Below are 17,050 nucleotides of genomic sequence, written 5' to 3'. Positions count from 1 at the left end.
ATTTTCAATTGCCGGCCATCCTGCCACGGGCACAAGCCTGGCTTTACAGAACCTTTTGCTCAAGGCTACACTATTGTTAGACCTTGTGTCCATTGTCTGGGGTCTTTGATCTGTCAAAGCTGCATAACAAGCTGGTTAAAAACGGTTTCAGATAACAGGTGTGTCCTTTGAGCGCACAGGGGCATTTCTCAGCTCCTCGAAAAGACTGGTTTGAGGACTGACTAAAATTTACAAGCTGGTTGGTGGTGATATATATGTAAAGCGCTTTTAAAACAAGAAACTGAGATTTAATGTCTTTACTTCCTTGGATTTCTGCAACCAGCAATCTTTTTAAATGAGAGATTTAAGACACATGTTGTTGGTTTTTAATTAAATCAAGTGTTAAATTGTCTGTAGATTTGTATGGAATTAGGGCCAAAGTTCAGTGTGCACTAGAGGTGTGAATGGCAGCTTCGATGTCTGTGCAAAGGCCCTGTGGTCACTGATGGTCAACCGATTACCTTCTGGAGAGCTGAAACTCTTCTAACTACCAGAAAGGGCAGCCTGATGGCAAAGGGTGATGGGCACACCATAGAGTTGAAAGCTTTTACCAACTCTTGTCCCCCAAAAAAACAAAATTGGGTATTACAAAGGTTCTCTTTGGGGCCAGATCATTTCCTCCTATTAGTTTCAGATACATCCTCATGGCTTCTGAGGTAAGACTTGCCCTCAGCCACCTCTTTTCCAGTCTATCATAAACTGTTGTACTCCCCTCTTTTCTACATTTTTCAGCATTTTTGTTTGGGCTGAAGATTAGTGGGGCTAGAAGAGGTGGGGCTCTCTCTCCATCTGCATGAGGCTGCCTCGGGTGCCCCGACACGTCTTCGGGAAAGAGCAGAAATGAGTGAGTCTGAACTCTACTGGGAAACCTTGGTGGCCTGCCTTCCACTGCACACCTAGTTTTCCAGATACTTCTAAACTGAGTCAGAAGTAGGTAGGTTGAAATTCAAGAACCCAACGGTATCTTTCCAGTCCAATATCATCCCTGAGCAACAGAATCAACAAGACTTACCTAAGATGATTATGTGCATTAGCTTTCTTCCTAAAGTGTTAAGTCTGAATGTAGCTGTTATACCCGAAAGACGTTTCTTTAAAGGTCTCTAAGAGAGGACATTAAAAAAGGAGACACCTAGGAAATTTTTAGTTCAAAAAATATCTTTTTAGGGGCAGGCCCAGTGGTGCAAGCAGTTAAGTGCGCACACTCTGCTTCAGCGGCCAGAGGGTCACAGGTTCAGATCCCGGGTGCGCACCGAAGCACTGCTTGTCAAAGCCATGGTGTGGCAGCCTCACATATAAAGTGGAGAAAGATGGGCAAGGATGTTAGCTCAGGGCCAATCTTCCTCAGCACAAAAAAAAAAAAAAGAGGAGAATTGGCATCGGATGTTAGCTCAGGGCTGATCTTCCTCATAAAATATATATATATATATGTTTTTAAACATGTTTCTTATTCCCCAAAACAAAACAAAATAAAGCAATAGCATGGTTAATGTGCTTACTGCATACAAAAAATCCCTTTCTCTGTGCAAGACAGTCATTCCTACACACAAATGTTGCATGTGCTGCAGAGATATCCTCAGTAATGGGGACAAGAAGGGATCAATGGATCATTCTGGGAAGTGCAGTCAGTTATGAAGGGACAAACATCTATTTTGGTCCTCACCCTGCACCGTACTCTGAAATAATTCCCAGGTAGAGACACTGTGGTTCAAGTTTGAGTGGAGTCTGCTTAAATTTGGGGAAGATATTTACTTCTCTAAGCCTCATCAATAAACCACTGCTTATTCATAAAATGGGGACGATTATTATAACTACCTCAAGAGACTGTTTTAGGATTAAATATGATAATTTTTAAAAAGTGCATTTGGGCATTGGTTAATACTAGCTGTTGTTGTTGAGTCACATTATATAATTACTATTATAAAAGATCAATGGTTATCAATTTCTGGGTACAGAAGGCCTTGCCAAAGCATAAACGTAATCAGAAATAAATGAATTTGTGGCTAATAACTACATGTAACTGTAAATTCTTTCTGAATTAAAAAAAGTAAACAACAGAAATTAAACACAAGAGAAAAATTTAAAAAGAAGGAAAATGAAAAAGAAAACAGAAAAAGAAAAAATAAATAAACAACAACAACAAAGTAACCAAAATTAAAAGGCAAATGGCAAACTAGGAAAGACATTTTTAAGAAAAGATTTACCACCTTCTACATAGAGATCTACAAATTATTTAGTAAAATACTAAGTTTCCAACAGATAATTTGGTAAAAAACACAAACCAATGATTCCTATGAAAGGAAATACCAATTTTTGATAATCATAACACCAGAGTATAAACTCCAGAAGGCCCAGCAACTTAACCAACATTGTTTACTGCAGTATCTCCAGAATCCTGGGAAGAAACTACCACATAGCAGATGCCCCCCAAATCTTCATTATTTAGTGGAAAAAGTTTCCTCTGTTATAAAGAAATACAATTTTAAGCAGGTAGATAAGAAGACAACCCTAGGTACAAAGACAGCAGTAGACACCCAATGATTTATTCAAGCTGATTTATAATAATGAAACACAGAAGGAAGACTTAGTATTCAAATATAGAGAAAAGACAAGTTTTCATCTTATAAAAAGAAAAAAAAATAATCCCAATTTTTCTCCTTACAACATTAAGAAGAAACAAAAAATTTTTCTGACTTAAACATTCTACTTGAACTTCTGTAAACCTGAAGGCATAAAGCACTGGGCATGGGCTGCTCTGCTATTTTCTTAAGAACTGGGTTTGGGGTGAAACGAGCGAGTTGTCAGGCAGGCACTCAGCAGCAGCCTTGCTTCCTAATCCCGTCCTGTTCCACCAGCAGGTCAGAACCGTTGCTCACAGGCGCTCATGTCTGGGGAGTGTGAAGGTTTTTTCCTCCCTGTCCAGGCCCTCCCGTCCCTTCTTCAACTCCACTCCTCCCCACTTGCCTAACACACCCACCAAAATTACACACGTACACACACACCTGCAAACATACATACGTAAGCTTCATTTGGACCAAACAGGGCACGCACAACCAGTTCACAGAAAAGGAGGTAGAATGAGCCACACAAACGTTACAGGGTTTGCAACTAGAACAGAGTGGGGCAACATCCCGCACTCTCAGGCAGCCTTGATCCTCTCCTCGAGTGCTCCTGATCGTCCCTCCTGAATTGCATGGTCAGTGGAGCAAGACTGGGCCCACCTGGAGGCTAAAAGATGGGGTGGGGTGGGGTTTACTGGGGGGAATAAGACCCTCTCCAAAATTCATGTCCCCCCAGAACCTGTGAATGAGACCTTATTCGGAAATAAGGTCTTTGTAGATGCCATCAAGTTAAGATGGAGGTCACACTGGATGAGCGTGGGCCCCAAGTCCAATGACTGGTGTCCTTACAAGGAGAGGGAAATTGGGCACAGACACACAGAGACACACAGAGGGAAGAAGGCGGTACGAAGACCGAAGCCGAGATGGGAGTGATGCTGCCATAAGCTGGAAGAGACAAGGAAGGACTCTTCCCCAGCACCATCAGAGGGAGCGCGGCCCTGCCAACATCTTGGTTTCAGACTTCTTGCCCCCAGAACCACGAGAGAATAAATTTCTGTTGTTTTAAGCCACCCAATCTGTGGTCCTTTGTTACAGCAGCCCCAGGAAACGAATACAGGAGGTCTCAAGGGAGCGAGACATTGAGCAGACCTGCTGCTAACCTGGGTCTTCCACCAAAGGAGCTCACACATGGTGGGGAGACCGGCGGAGACCTAGAGCCAGAGTCCCAGCTGTGGACAACTCACTGGCCTGGATGGTCTCTGCACACAGCCCTCAAGGACCCCGCCGACTGTGACAGCAGCTGAAGGTCGGGATGAGGTTTGGGGATCCTGGCAATCTCTCATGTGTTGCATGACTAACAACGGTCTTCCAGGACTGTATTTCTGAAGTTTGCTGCTCTCATCAGCAGAGCAGTAGCTATCCATTGATCCTTAACTGCCTCCACTTGCTCTCAAAGAATCACAGATGATTAGAAAAGGTAACAACCTTAGGAACATTTATCCCAACGCCCTCACTTCACAGAGAAGGAAACAGCCTCAGGAGAGTTAAGTGTGGACTCAGGTCACACAGCTCTGCTGGGGCAGAACTGGCACCAGAATCTTGTTCTCCTGACTCTGAACATCATCCCTTGGCCAGTCAAGTTTTGCCCAGTGTCTGTGGTTCAGGTCCCTGATCCTTAAGGAGAATTAAGAAGAATAAAGAGAGTGTCTCTGCTCTTGGAAGTAAATTCTGAACTATGTAATCTGTTGTTTCATGCCTCTCTCTCCCTCTGCAATGAAGCTTTGTGAGGGCAAGGGCTGGGTCTTTCATCACTGATCATCAGGTGTCCGTCAGGGTTCTGCAGAGGAACAGAATATATATGTGTGTGTGTATATATATATAGAGAGAGAGAGAGAGAGACAGACAGTTATTTTAAGGAATGGGCCCATGTGATTGTGGGGGCTGCTGAGTCTGAAATCTGTAGGGCAGGCCAGTAGGCTGGAAACTCAGGCAGCATTTCTGTGCTACAGGCTTCAGGCAGAATGCCCTCTTCTCTCAGAAACCTCAGGTTTTGCTCTTCAGGCTTCAACTGATTGGATGGGTCCCACCCCCTGTGGAGGGTGATCTCCTTTACTTAAGGTCCACTGACTCTAAACGTTAATCACATTTGTAAAATACCTTCACAGTAGCACCTAGAGTAGTGTTTGACCAAACAAACGGATACTGTAGCCCAGCCACACTGACACATAGAATTCCCCATCACAAATCACCATCTACCCATATATGCTGGCTCCCACTACCTGGATTTCTCCAGCCTCAGTTTGTCCTTCAGGTCAAAGCTCCTGTGTCACCTCTCAGTGGAGCCTTCCTGACTTCCCCAGCTAAACTTAATTAACCCAGTCAAACTCCAGCTGTCCTGCTGTTAGGATTTCTTCATACCTCTCATCTCTCTCTTGTGAATTTACTCGTTGTTTGGATGATATTCTCTGTCTCCTCTCTAGAAGGAGAGCAGGAGCCTTCTCTGTCTTGTTCATCCCTTCACCCCCAGAAGCACTTTACTACTAATGAGGCACCAAACAGCTTCATACGCGGAGCCAGAAAGCTCAAGGATTCCCACCCGTGATTATTAGCAGGGAGGTTGGGGAACTAGAATGAAAAAATAAGAATATTACGACTCCAAGAGGCCTGCATATACACATATCTCTTCTCCCACCAATGCTCCACCACCTAAAAGAACAGGCGATAAAAATCTTGTAATAATGTTTACACTGCACTTTTTAAAAATCATTATTCTGGTTGGTTTAGAATATATTCAGTTTGGAGACAAATATGGACATTCTGTAAAAAATTTGTTCTCTCTGGAGTCACTTTACCATATATTAAGACATAATACTAAGTCATAGCAATAACGACATACTGGTGGTGGCACAGAAACAGACTAATATACCAATGCTACAGAATAGAGCGTTCAGAAACAGACCGAGAATATACAGGAGCTTGATATCAGGTAAAGCTGCCACCACAAATCAATGGGGAAAAGACAGATGTGTAGCAGACAATGTTGGGAAACGTGGGGTACCATAGAGAGAAAAAGGCACCTAAAACACAAACTTAAGATATCAGGCTGGGAGAAAACAGTTGTTAACAAACAGCTTTGTTGACAAACTTTATTCTGGACTGTCTAGTCAAGCGTGTTTGTATAGAGAACAGCCTTGGAAGACAGAGACAGTATCTCCCTCCAGAGCAGAGGGCAGGTTCGTTTGCTGCCCAAGATAATAAAGACAGTCTCACACTTTGGGACAAAAGCCAAGCAGGTTTGCTGGAAGCTCATTATAAAAGATAGGGGAGTTCTAAGCTCAAGATTCCTCGGAGGTAATGCAATCCACTGCATGTGTGACATCCCTGCATTGCTCTCACGGAAATTAAGGGACCAGGGTAACCAACGTGAACATGATGTTCATGATCTTTCTATACAGAGAAATAAAGTCCTTTGCTTCTGACCTGGGAGTCTTGTGTCTTCTGCCAGCATCCATGAAATTGTGATCGTCTATCTTATTAGTTTGCTAGGAAGGTAAAATCTCAGAATGTGCGTTTCTAACAAGTTCCCAGATGATGCTGATGCTGCTGGCCCAGGGACACCACTATTCTAGATCATACCAGCTGTGTGACCCTAGGAAAGTTACTTAACTTTATATGCCTCAGTTTCCACATCTGCAAACATGAGAATAATAACAGAACTACCTTCATAGGCTTGTAGTGAGAATTAAATAAGTTAATATGTGTTGAGTATTTAAAACCATGACTGGCACATCTGAAGAACTTTCTCTTTGCTATAATTATTAGTATAAATATTTACCCTAAGTTAACACAAGCTAGTAAAACCCATATATAGCACGGACCACCACACCCCTATCACCTAGAAAGGCATGCTCATGATAACGCTACCTTTGAAAGTTAAAGCACTTGCTAACACTTTTGGTTCTGAACACACTTCCATGTACCTCGTTTTTCTGTAACGTAACACAGGAGAGTGAAGACATTAGAAGAGTATTGGGTCTTCCTAGAAGCTCCAACAGAGCAGGAGGAGCAGGCAGATTGTGTGCAGGACAGAGGGAAGAGGCTGGGGGTGTAACCCCACGTCCCCCTAAAGCAACGAAGTGGCAGAGGGAAGTGGACAGAGTGGGGTGATGAACTGGAATGTAGAACAGAGAGTGGAAACAGAGAAGGAGAAGAAGACAGAGCAAGAAGATGATAATTGAGAAGAAAGGTAGAGGAATCGAGGAAGAAAGGAAAATTGAGGAGGGAGACAGAGGAGAAAGAAAAGCACCCATAAATTTTCATCTCTCGGAAGTAAGCAAACGCGGTCTTTTTCTAGGTAGTGTCTTAACGACCTAAAGCCTATGTATGTGAGGGCCAAACTAAGAGGAGGAACTCTTGATACTATGTTACCAGCAGAAATGTTGTGCTTTTTTAAACAGTGGCCACCCTGTTTCTTGCCTTACCTGCTTCACTTACTAAATCCATTTTGTCCCTGCTCTGCACAGTCTCTCCTGTCTCTCACTTCTGATCTCTTTCTTTCAAGCCTAAAGTGTAGAAAGACATCAAATGTTTCATTGAACCTAATTCTAGTTTCAGCAAACTCTAGAACATCCTTTTATATATTAACGGTATATATTTTAGATGAGCAACCTTCACACACACTTTCAAAGGAGATTAATGGTAGAAAAAGAAAAGAATCTATAGTGGTCAAGCAAATACCTATAAGAAAAGCATCTCACCCCTCGCTGTTCCCTTAGATGAGGTTTAGGGTCCACACGGTGAGAGCTCATGGAACCACAGTTAGAACAGTAGCATCCTCCTCCCCATCTCTTCCTCCCTCCTCTCCAGCCACTCTTCAGTACTATCAGCATCATCCACTTCAAGGACAAGTTAGCGTTGTTTGATGGAGGCTTAAATAAAACTGTTGTTTCCAAAAAAATTATTAGTTCTCTCCATGTTTAATATATTCCAAAAAGTTTTAACTGTTGTTGTTTTCCTTCAAGTTACAGCTCCTTTGTAAATTCCTTGTATTGAGATCCAATATCTACTGGGAAAAATACAGTGCATAATTCTTAGTATTTTCTATTTAAAAACTTGCCCATATCAATAATGATGAAAAGTTACCAATCATAAGTCAATGTACTCTGTGGTCCTCAAGAGATCAAACGTCTCAGTTAAGAGCCTGGAAAACAACACTCCATAGGTGAAGGGATTGCTAAAAATCAAGTACCTAAGGGTAAAAATATGAAGAAACTTGCAAATCAAAATGCCCTTTGGGGAGGGGCATTGATACCAGAGCGCATTAATCTCTGCAAAGGAGAAAATGAGAAACTAACCCATTTCGACCTTGCACAGCCAGTCAAAGCAATTTCTAAAACTGTACTTTATTCAATGTTAGAGTCTAATCTATTCATAATATAATTCTAGCAAAAATTGGAAACAAATTTCCTCCTCTACTTCTAGCATTCCCTATGGACGGTTTAGCAAGAGGAACGGCTTCCTGCTTTTCACGTTTGTGTGTTAGTTATACAGTACTGTGGGGAGGTCGGCATCGTGAGAACATTGCTGAGTAGACGTACAAAGATGGCCTTTTGTCTGGGTTTTATTGAAAGGAACGACACTATCTGGGCTCCAAGGATCACACCGCCTGTCACGCTGTTATCTGGATCCCACTTCTGACATAACTGGGATGAACAGCTAGCTGTACAGAAAACCAGAACAGAAGTTCAGCGTTGATTGGGGATCAAGCCAAGTTTAAATGCTGGGTTTCTTTTTGATTCACTAGATTCTTGCACTTTTCCAATGAGAGAAAAGTGTGTGTCTGCCACCATTCTATACAAACACAATTATGGACACAATTTAATGCCAGTGCTTTAGAGCTAGCCTTCTTCATGTCCATGCCTTATATCGATTAGCTGGTATACCATGCAGGGGCCAGAAGTGTGGCAAGTAAGGCAAAGGTCAGCCTTCCACCAACACATGACCCTTAAGGGTCACTTCCTTAAGAAGTGATGGTGGATATGGCTAACAGTGTGGCTTGCCTAGTTCAAAGAGCTAATTTTCAAAACAGATCATATCCAAATCTTGATCACTTTCTTGTCTCTGTAGATGCCACATTTCATCTTTCCGTAATGTTTGTTTAAATTGGCCCACAAAGGCTAAATGGACAACAAATTGAAACCAATACTTTCTCAATTACTATAGAACATGTTTATGTGTATTTTCTTCCTTAAAGAGGTATTTTAAAAATTGAATTCTTCTGCTTAACAGTCTTTGATGCCAAATTAACTGGATGATTGCTCAGTTCTACTTGGGCTTAAGTAGAGCTTTTTAACTTTTTTATTTTAGAAATACATTTAATTGCATGATGCACTTGTTACCTTACAGATGTGACAAAGTCACAGAGAATAATAACCCAAATCCATCTCTACATTTGATTCTCTACTTTGTCCTTTTTTTACTATTGTACTCAAATTTTTCTTCTTAGGTTTAAACCAGTAACAGAGAAACAACTGGAAAAGATGACCAAACTAAAAATGTATCGAATGACAAAACACACTGTAATTAGTACAAAAGAAGATCAGATAAAAGAAGTATAGTCAGAGTCTCAATGAAAAGGAAGGAATTTGAGAGAGGAGGATAAGGGGACAGAAAAGTCAAACAAGCTCTTTTTCACTTTTGGCCAAGAACCCCTGGCTCCAAGCCTTAAAGATTCCCGGAAGCCCCAAGGAGCTCCCTGGGTCTTCTCTGAGGATCCAGCAAAGACTCAACAATTGCGCGCTGAACCTTTGTGTTCTAGGTGGATTATTTATCAGGGATGTGTTTTGTCTGGGCTTTCAAAGGCCCAGCCCCAGCTGTCCATTTGGGGACGGACTGCGGCTTGCCTCGACAGAGGGTGCGCCGCAATCCTTTCGGAGCGCCCGCCCCCGCAGGGATGGAGTAATTAACAGACCATTAAGTCAATTCTGCTTTATTAACGGGGATACCGTGCAGGTCATTCCTTTGAAAACTTTTGTTCTCGAAGGAAATTACAGGATTGTTTTATGTTTGGAACACAGCCTCGTGAACTCAGGAGTCGGGAGGCAAGCTTCTGCAACACGGAGACAAGGAGGATAATGACTCTCATCCCATTAAAAAAAGATTTCTCCCAACACCCCCCTCTTTTTATTTTTTCTGTTAAAAACCAGTTTAAAGAAAAACGATTTGCTCATTTGGTCATAAGTAATGGGGACATGAATTACGGTGATGCCCCAGACTGAAGTTTATCTCAGTGTCAATAAATCTCTAAACCACTGCGATGAAACCAAGGACTGCCACCATTGCTTCTTTTTATTCCGATATTCATCAAAGGCACCTGCTCCCCTCCTGTCTGTCTGGGACAGGGAAAGGGCAGTGACTTTTCCAGCATCTAAAAAAGCCCCTGGAAGGACGTGCCTGCAGCCCCAGTGTTTCCTGCGGCCCGCGGAGATTCGACCACCGCACTTAGGTGACCTGTGTTTCCCCCCTGGGCTCCGAGGGCCCCCAGGGCAGGCCCATTTCTTACTTATTTCAATGTCTTGCTGTTTTGCTCCCCATTTACCTCCGTCGCCCCTCACAGTGCCTGGCACCCCGGAAGCGCTCGGAAGGCGTTCGTTGCTGAAGTGGAGGAAGACTGATTAAGAGAAACTGCAAAGGAAGGGAGCACCGGAGAGCCAGATGCTCACATGCGGGCGCGGAGGTTGTGAATTTCCACGTTCTCCTCCGGGGTAGACAGACGGGAAGGGGCTTGAAAGACCAGGGGCAGAAGAGTCTCCATGCGACGTGCTCGCTCCCGCCTCTACGTCCTCGCGGGGGACCAAGGATCCTGCCTGGGGCCGAACCGCGTTCTCGGCCCGCAGCTCTGCAGCACGCAGAGAGGGGGCCCCTCGGAACCCGGCTGGGGGGGCGCGGGGCCGAGGAGGGAGCGCCCGCAGCTCGCGGGCCAAGTTCGCATTGGTTTGCTGTTCATGTTTTCTCTCCGTCCGGTTTCCACAGATACTTCGTTATTCCGAGGCCCTTGGCAAGGGTTAGCGCGGTCTGGGGAGGCCGGGCGCGGGATGTCCCTCCCGGGGCATCTCTGTCCTCTGCGCCCCCATCTCCGGGCCGCGGGGCGGACGGCGGGGACTCGGGTCGGGCGCCGAGCCTGACGCTGCCCAGCCCGAGGACCCCGCTCCGCGCCCGCCCCCGAGCCGGAGGCCGGGTGGGGGCCGGTGCCCGCTCCCGTCGGCGCGCGCACGGGGGAGACGCGGCGACGCGCGGGCTCGGGGGGCGGGGTGGGGCTCGGCGCTCGGCCCCCGCGTTCCCCGCCCCTCGGCCCCGCCGCCGGCGCAGCGACTCTGCAGGCCCGGCGGCCCTCGGGGTTCGCCTCCTCTCGGCCCGCGCGAGGGAAACGGGCCCCGAGAGGCTCAGCAGCCTCGCGGGGCCGGGACAGCGGGGCGCAGCGTCCCGCGAGCTGGCGGGAGGCCGGCGGGAGAGGCGGGCGCCCCCCGCGCCGCAGAGCGCCTCCGCGGCCCGCTGCTTTCCAGGCGCTCCCACTCCCTCCGCTGCGGCGCCTCCTCCCGCCCCTCGGTCCTCAGGGGCCTGGACCGCGGGGCCCGAGTCCCCGACGTCCTCTCCGCACAGCTGCGCTTTCCCTGCGCGGGATCGCGGGACAGGTGTCCGGGGGGCGTCTTCGAGCCAGAGTCCCGCAAGGACCCCAGAGCGACGAGGCTGGGCTTCTGCGGGGCCTCGTCGGGATCGCGGAGGCTACACCACGCCGCCTCCAGGCCTGTTTCCGAGGCCTGTGCCCCCAGGCTTGTCCCCAGGCCGGTTCCCACTAGGCCTGTCCCCCAAGCCTGTCCCAGAGGCCCTCCGTCTAGGCTTGTCCCTCTGGGTCTGTTCTCTAGGCCTGGTCCCCGCGGCCGGCCCCCCTAGGCCTGTCCCCCAGGCCTGTCCCTGAGGTCTGTCCCCCCAGGCCGCTCCCCTTAGGGCTGTCCCCGAGGCCCTCCCTCTAGGCTTGTCCCCCTGGGCCTGTCCTTCAGGCCAGTGCCCCTAGGCCTGTCCCCGAGGCCTATCCTCGGCCCTCGCAGGCGGCAGTCCGGTGGAGAGAATGTCTCGGGGTGGGCTTGCGGTGCATCCGCCCGGGCGCCCACCCTTGGAGCCCACCCTTAACCAGGGCGGTGGGAGGGGAGAGATGGGCTCGAACCTCCACAGGGACCTGGAAAGCGCTGTCACGTCTTATGAGTTGAGCGAGGAGCTGAGAGAATCCGCGGCCTCCCCGAGGGAAGGGCTTTGGCGGTTTCTGCTGAGCGCATCAATGAAATCTTCCTCCCTGGGGCAGCCTGACAAACAGTGGAGGAGACACCGGTTCCTCCTGCAGGAGCTGGGAAACCTTGGGCTTCGGGCCGCCCGGGCCTCCGCTCCCCGCCCAATTTGGGGATATAAACCCAAGGCCCCAGAATCCGGGAGGGGAGAGCGCGGCTGGCAACAAGGCCTGATGGACCAGCGTCCCCTTTCCGGGTGTGACCTTCCCCGCCCTTCAGGCCTGGTCACCGGTTCACATGGACCAGAGGATTCTGGAGGTGCAGGCTTCTCAGGACATCTCCGCCCGCGAGGCTCTCGGAGTCCTTTTAAATGCAAAGCAACGTTTATTCCGGAATGAAGAGACCGTTGTCCTTTCTCTAGATTGAATTAAAAACTGCTTTAAACTTGAGAACTTTAGAGAAAGTGGCAAATGCACAATGGAAAAAACCCAGCCAAGAGCCATTCTCACCCTCGCGGCTGTGTAATCTTGTTTCACTTATTTGAGAATTTAATGGGAAATGCAAGTAAAAGTCACCTGCAAGTCACATCCCTGAGCAGACCACCCGAACTTGGCCAGGCCCTGCCCAGGAGGCCAATGGGGATGGTTCCTTCTGATAACTCGGGATCTCTGGATGACCTGGCACCCATACAGCCTCCCTCCTTGAGTTCCTACCCTGCTCTTAAAGGAATCCTTTTTCCCAGTCTGCCTCTAGGCCCAGGGAGTGTCTGTGACCATCCAAGAGCTCAGCCGGTCCAGGGCACTGCTCAGCGCTGGAAGCAGGGTCTCGTTTCCGCTTCAGTGGGAGAACTCAGGAGAGAATTCTCTGGGCTGGAGATTCCTTTTGGTGCAGTCTCCCCACAAGAGTGGACCTCACAGCTCCTTAAACTGACTGCTGGATGTAACTCAGGGGATTCCTGACCCAGCAACACGACCTCCAAAGCCACTTCTCCCCGGTGCAGGGAGTGTGGTCGACTCCTTTCTCAGTGTAAGCTCCAGCTCTGGAGAAGCAGTGCCCACCGCTGAGGCAGGGCTCAGGCCTCCAGCCTTTCCCCAGGTCCAGGCCTTTGGAAATGGATTCAAAAGAGGCAAGTGGCTCAAGGGGCGGTCGTTTTCCTGATTGATGAAACTTCTCCCTCCCCTCCCCTTCCTAAATAATAAACTCACGGGAAAGGCTGGAGGGCTGCCTTGTGTTGGTTTCAAATAAATCCTCAACAGCTCTTTGCTCACCCAGAGAAATGAATCACCCTTGGGAAGCAGACGATTATTCCCCCATTTGTCTGCCTAAACCCAGTGGAAATAAGCACCCCTCCCACTGTAGGCCCTCACTTTGGTCTGTCTCCCTGGCAGTGGGGGATCTGGGGGACAGGGGGTAAAGAGAGGTAGAGGAGAATGAGTCCAACAGAACCAGGACCCACAGAAATGCCCTCCCAGAGAGGGACAGCATGCGGCAGGCGGTGAGGAACCCAGGAGGGCACATGCTTCCTAGATGTGCTGACCTTCGGGATCCTGGAGAGAGGCCGCTCCGGTGCCCTGTGGTAGAAACCACCGGCCTGCCCTCTCCACGGGGAGCTTAGGCCTCACCAACAGGGAGGGACGTTACATTTAATCCAGGTACGCTCTGGGTTGGTACATTTCCATCAGGTCTCCGTTTCCCTTAGTGGGAAACAGAGGCTGTGCTGTTGGGGTTATCGTCACCGGAGCTTGATTTCTCATCCTCTGTAAACAAACAAAACCTTCTTGCTGGATCACTTTTGCTTATACAAACTATTTGGAAGTGTTATGGGGGGTGGGGGTGAAGAGAGAAGAAATTGACTAAAATGACGCCTGTTTTAGCCGTCACTTATGTAGAGGGTGCCCAGTGTTGTCCACAGTCTTCTAAGGGAGGGAAGAAGGGAGCATTCCTGCTATAAATTTACGAGATGCTGGGACTTGGGCGGTCCTTGGCCTCACCCCAGTTCACCTTACAAAGCAGAGCGGCCTTCCCTTTCTCTGAGGGGCTGCTTCGAGGGGGCAGGTGGGTCGGGTATTTGATTATTTTCCAGGACTGCTCTTTGTTGACTTTAAAACATACACTAGATTTTAACCTGTCTTTTTTTTTAAAAAAAAAAAAACCACACAGTCAATTAAAAGTGAAAAGAAGTTAACGTACTCTTCCTTCTTATCTGTTGCCAACACAGCCAGTGCAGTCACCACTCCGCACCTCATTTCCTGTCACTTTGGGTTTCCAGATTACTTTTTTTAAAAAGCTCAATTGCTGAGTTTATGAGAGTATGATTACTGCGGAGAAATAAGGAGCTCAGATATCACAAGACTACCAACGTAGACGATGCCCCAGTTTGAAGGACATTTAGTTGTAATCACTAACACCAATTTATCTGACCTCTTTACCTATAAATGACCAGAGAAAAATCTGCATCTGGCCACCTGCCCAAATCTCTCACCCACTCCCAGACACGCCTGACTGGTCCACCTGATCCCTACCCACTACCCCATCTTTAAAAATTTTAGGGAAAGGCAAAGCCAGGATTTAAAGGTTCTTTTTTATTTGAAATCTCATCCAGAAACACTGGTTATTAATAAATATATCATAGTTATCAAGAATATATAAAAAATAAAGACAGGTATTGTCTTTGAGGCCCTAACAAAATATTTCAAGCAAATGTTCAGGAAAATAAAAATGGCACCCTCCCCAAACCACGATAAGTTTTCAAAGCTGATGATAGAGAGAGCTGACCCCGCATGCAGAATAACTGAGCAAGGGGTAGGGGCAAGCTAGCTGAGGGAGCCCAAGCTTTTGCAGTCAGGGCCCTGGAACAACCCAGGGTGGTTTGGAACTGAGTCTGAAGGGGGTGGGAGTGGGCAAGAAGCGCATGTGCTGGGTTGGGGTCTTTGCACTCTGCTCCCTTTGTCATGTCATACAACCACAGACAGATATATGGAGTACTTCGGGAATTCACTAATAAATCCTTGTTACAAGGAAAATGGCATCACGGCCTGCACAACATGGTCAGACAAGATTCATTGAGAAGCATGCATGCATTCTTTTGACCTACACTGCGTCTTAGGGAAAACCCACAGAGGAGATGTCGTGCCCTGGACCGGAGTTGAGATTCAACACTTGGGTCTTGATCTCTCTCTCTCTCCCCATTGTCTCTAGAAAAACAACTGTGGAGAGGACACCGACAATGATAACCGTATCCATCTCAACAAAATATTTACATTGGTTTTGCACAAAAGGATAGTTGTCTTTTCCAAGGTGAGATCACGGAGCCAGAGAAAGCCAACTGCAAAGTCCCTTCGCAAGTTTTAACTACACCGATCCCGTCTTGATAGGACAAACGCAGTTTCGACAAGAGCGTGCGGCCTGGGGAGAAGCAGCATGCATGCAAACACGACGTTTGGCTCGAGCCCCGTCGCTACCACCTAGAAACTGCGGTTTGGTTCTGGTCTTTCCCTCCTGGGGGTCGAGTGGATCTGAGACCTCTCGAGGGGGTGGGAGCCCGGGGGGCCCCGCGCCCGCGCTCCCGCCGGCCGAGCACCCAGCCCGCTTCCCTCCCGGCCCCGCGCCGCTGTCCCCGCATTCTCGGCAGCCGGCCGGCCCGCCGCTCACTTGAGCAGGTCCTTGGCCTCGGCCGACAGCCGGGCCATGTTGGTGGTGGAGAGAGCCGACAGGTGTGGCGGCGTCGGCATCTGGCAGATGGTGCAGGGGCACGGCAGCCCGGCCCAGTGCTGGAAGCCGCTGCCCAGCTGCAGCGCGGGCGGCGTGGGGGGCGCCTTGAGCAGCGAGTGGGGCGGCCGGATGGTGCCGATGGCCGGCAGCGAGGCGGCGGACAGCGGTGACGAGGCGTTGCCGGACGAGAGAGCGCCGCCCAGGATGGGGTGCACCGGGTGCACGGCGTTGGCGGCGTGCGCCGGGTGGCCGGCCGAGTGGCCCACGGTCCCGCAGTGGAAGGCCGAGTGGTGGCCCCCGTAGATCTCGCCAACCAACCTCTTCATCTCCTCCAGCGAGCTGGTGAGCATGAGGATGTAGTTTCTGGCCAGCAGGAGAGTGGCGATCTTGGAGAGCTTGCGCACCGAGGGCCCGTGCGCGTAGGGCATGACCTCGCGCAGCCCGTCCATGGCGAGGTTCAGGTCGTGCATGCGCTTGCGCTCGCGTCCGTTGATCTTCAGCCGCAGCTGCTGCAGGTCCTGCTCCGATAGCTGCTTCTTGATTTTGTACTTGCTGCTCTCGCCCGCGACCTTGGCGCCGGCCCGGGACAGGCTTTCCCCGGGCACCTTCTGCACCACGTCGCCCTGCGTGGACGACACCGAGTTGAGGCGGCTCTCCTGGTGGTGGTGGTGGCGGTGGTGGTGGTCCCTCAGGTACACCTCATCCATGTCCGGAGAGGAAGCTCTGCTGGAGACAGAGCTGGAATCAGAATTCATTTTATGACGGGGGATGCGGCCCTACCGTGGGGAGGCTTTAGGCGGGAAATGAAAGAAAATCTTGAATGAAAACAATCTGCACAGCCGGGCAACCCACTTCTCCGCGGCAGACGTGAGAAGAAAAGCTGGGGCGCCGCCTCTCCCCGCCTGGCTCCCTCCCCGCTCCCTCCCTGGTAGGGCTGCTGCCTGGACAGCTAGTCCAGCTAGGCAGTGTGTGCTTGAACTAACCTCGCACTGAAACAGAGGGGCTTTTATAGAGCTGCGGTGGAGAAAAGAGACAAAAGGAACCCTCCTATCTATCCTGGCTGGTTAGGATGACGTGCCATCATTCAGGGCGGTGCGCTTTGCTGTCCCATTTAGCAAGGATTCCTATTCATATTCATTGTGGGGCCGCCCTGGGACACCTCTGCTCAGAACCGCTAGGAGCCCCCAGGCACAAAACCCTCTGATTGACACACTCACCGCTCCAGCTCACGCCTTCTTGATTTTTTAAAAAACTTTCCTCCACTCCCCTCCTCCCCTTCCCAATTTCCCTAACCAAGTCACATCGAAGGAACTGGAGGAAGGGAAGGTTAGCGGAGATGCCTCTGGGTTTGGAGAGAGGAATTGAAACCCTCGCTCTCCTCCCTTTCAGAGCTCCTCCCAAGTTTGGAGAAATGTCGGGAAAACGGTCCCTGGGAAGGGTCTCCAGGACAGAGAGGCGGGCAGA

General features: G+C 49.1%; 2 protein-coding genes across 2 annotated transcripts; both read right to left on the bottom strand.

Annotated features, from left to right (window-relative positions):
- Positions 1–10,598: 10,598 nt before the first annotated feature.
- On the bottom strand, positions 10,599–15,497 carry LOC131420303 (uncharacterized). Its single transcript, XM_058566150.1, has 2 exons — positions 15,398–15,497; positions 10,599–11,266 (listed from the first exon to the last, which is right to left on the bottom strand). Exons 1-2 carry the CDS (start codon positions 15,495–15,497, stop codon positions 10,599–10,601), a joined length of 768 nt encoding a protein of 255 aa, XP_058422133.1.
- Positions 15,483–16,503, bottom strand: OLIG3 (oligodendrocyte transcription factor 3). The gene has a single exon (XM_058566813.1). The coding sequence runs from the start codon at positions 16,339–16,341 to the stop codon at positions 15,523–15,525; it is 819 nt and encodes a 272-aa protein (XP_058422796.1). The 5' UTR covers positions 16,342–16,503; the 3' UTR covers positions 15,483–15,522.
- Positions 16,504–17,050: the final 547 nt, after the last annotated feature.

The sequence above is a fragment of the Diceros bicornis genome, chromosome 23 (genome assembly GCF_020826845.1).
Source record: "Diceros bicornis minor isolate mBicDic1 chromosome 23, mDicBic1.mat.cur, whole genome shotgun sequence".
Taxonomy (NCBI): domain Eukaryota; kingdom Metazoa; phylum Chordata; class Mammalia; order Perissodactyla; family Rhinocerotidae; genus Diceros; species Diceros bicornis.
This window is presented reverse-complemented; position numbering and strand designations above follow the sequence as displayed.

Bases quoted from the DNA above. Each gene is read 5' to 3' on its own strand.
- LOC131420303 (XM_058566150.1), bottom strand. From the start codon at position 15,497: ATGCGGGGACAGCGGCGCGGGGCCGGGAGGGAAGCGGGCTGGGTGCTC. The intron at 11,267-15,397 runs GTCTCAGATCCA...GATCCCGCGCAG, and splicing joins GGCTCCCACCCCCTCGAGAG to GGAAAGCGCAGCTGTGCGGA.
- OLIG3 (XM_058566813.1), bottom strand. From the start codon at position 16,341: ATGAATTCTGATTCCAGCTCTGTCTCCAGCAGAGCTTCCTCTCCGGAC.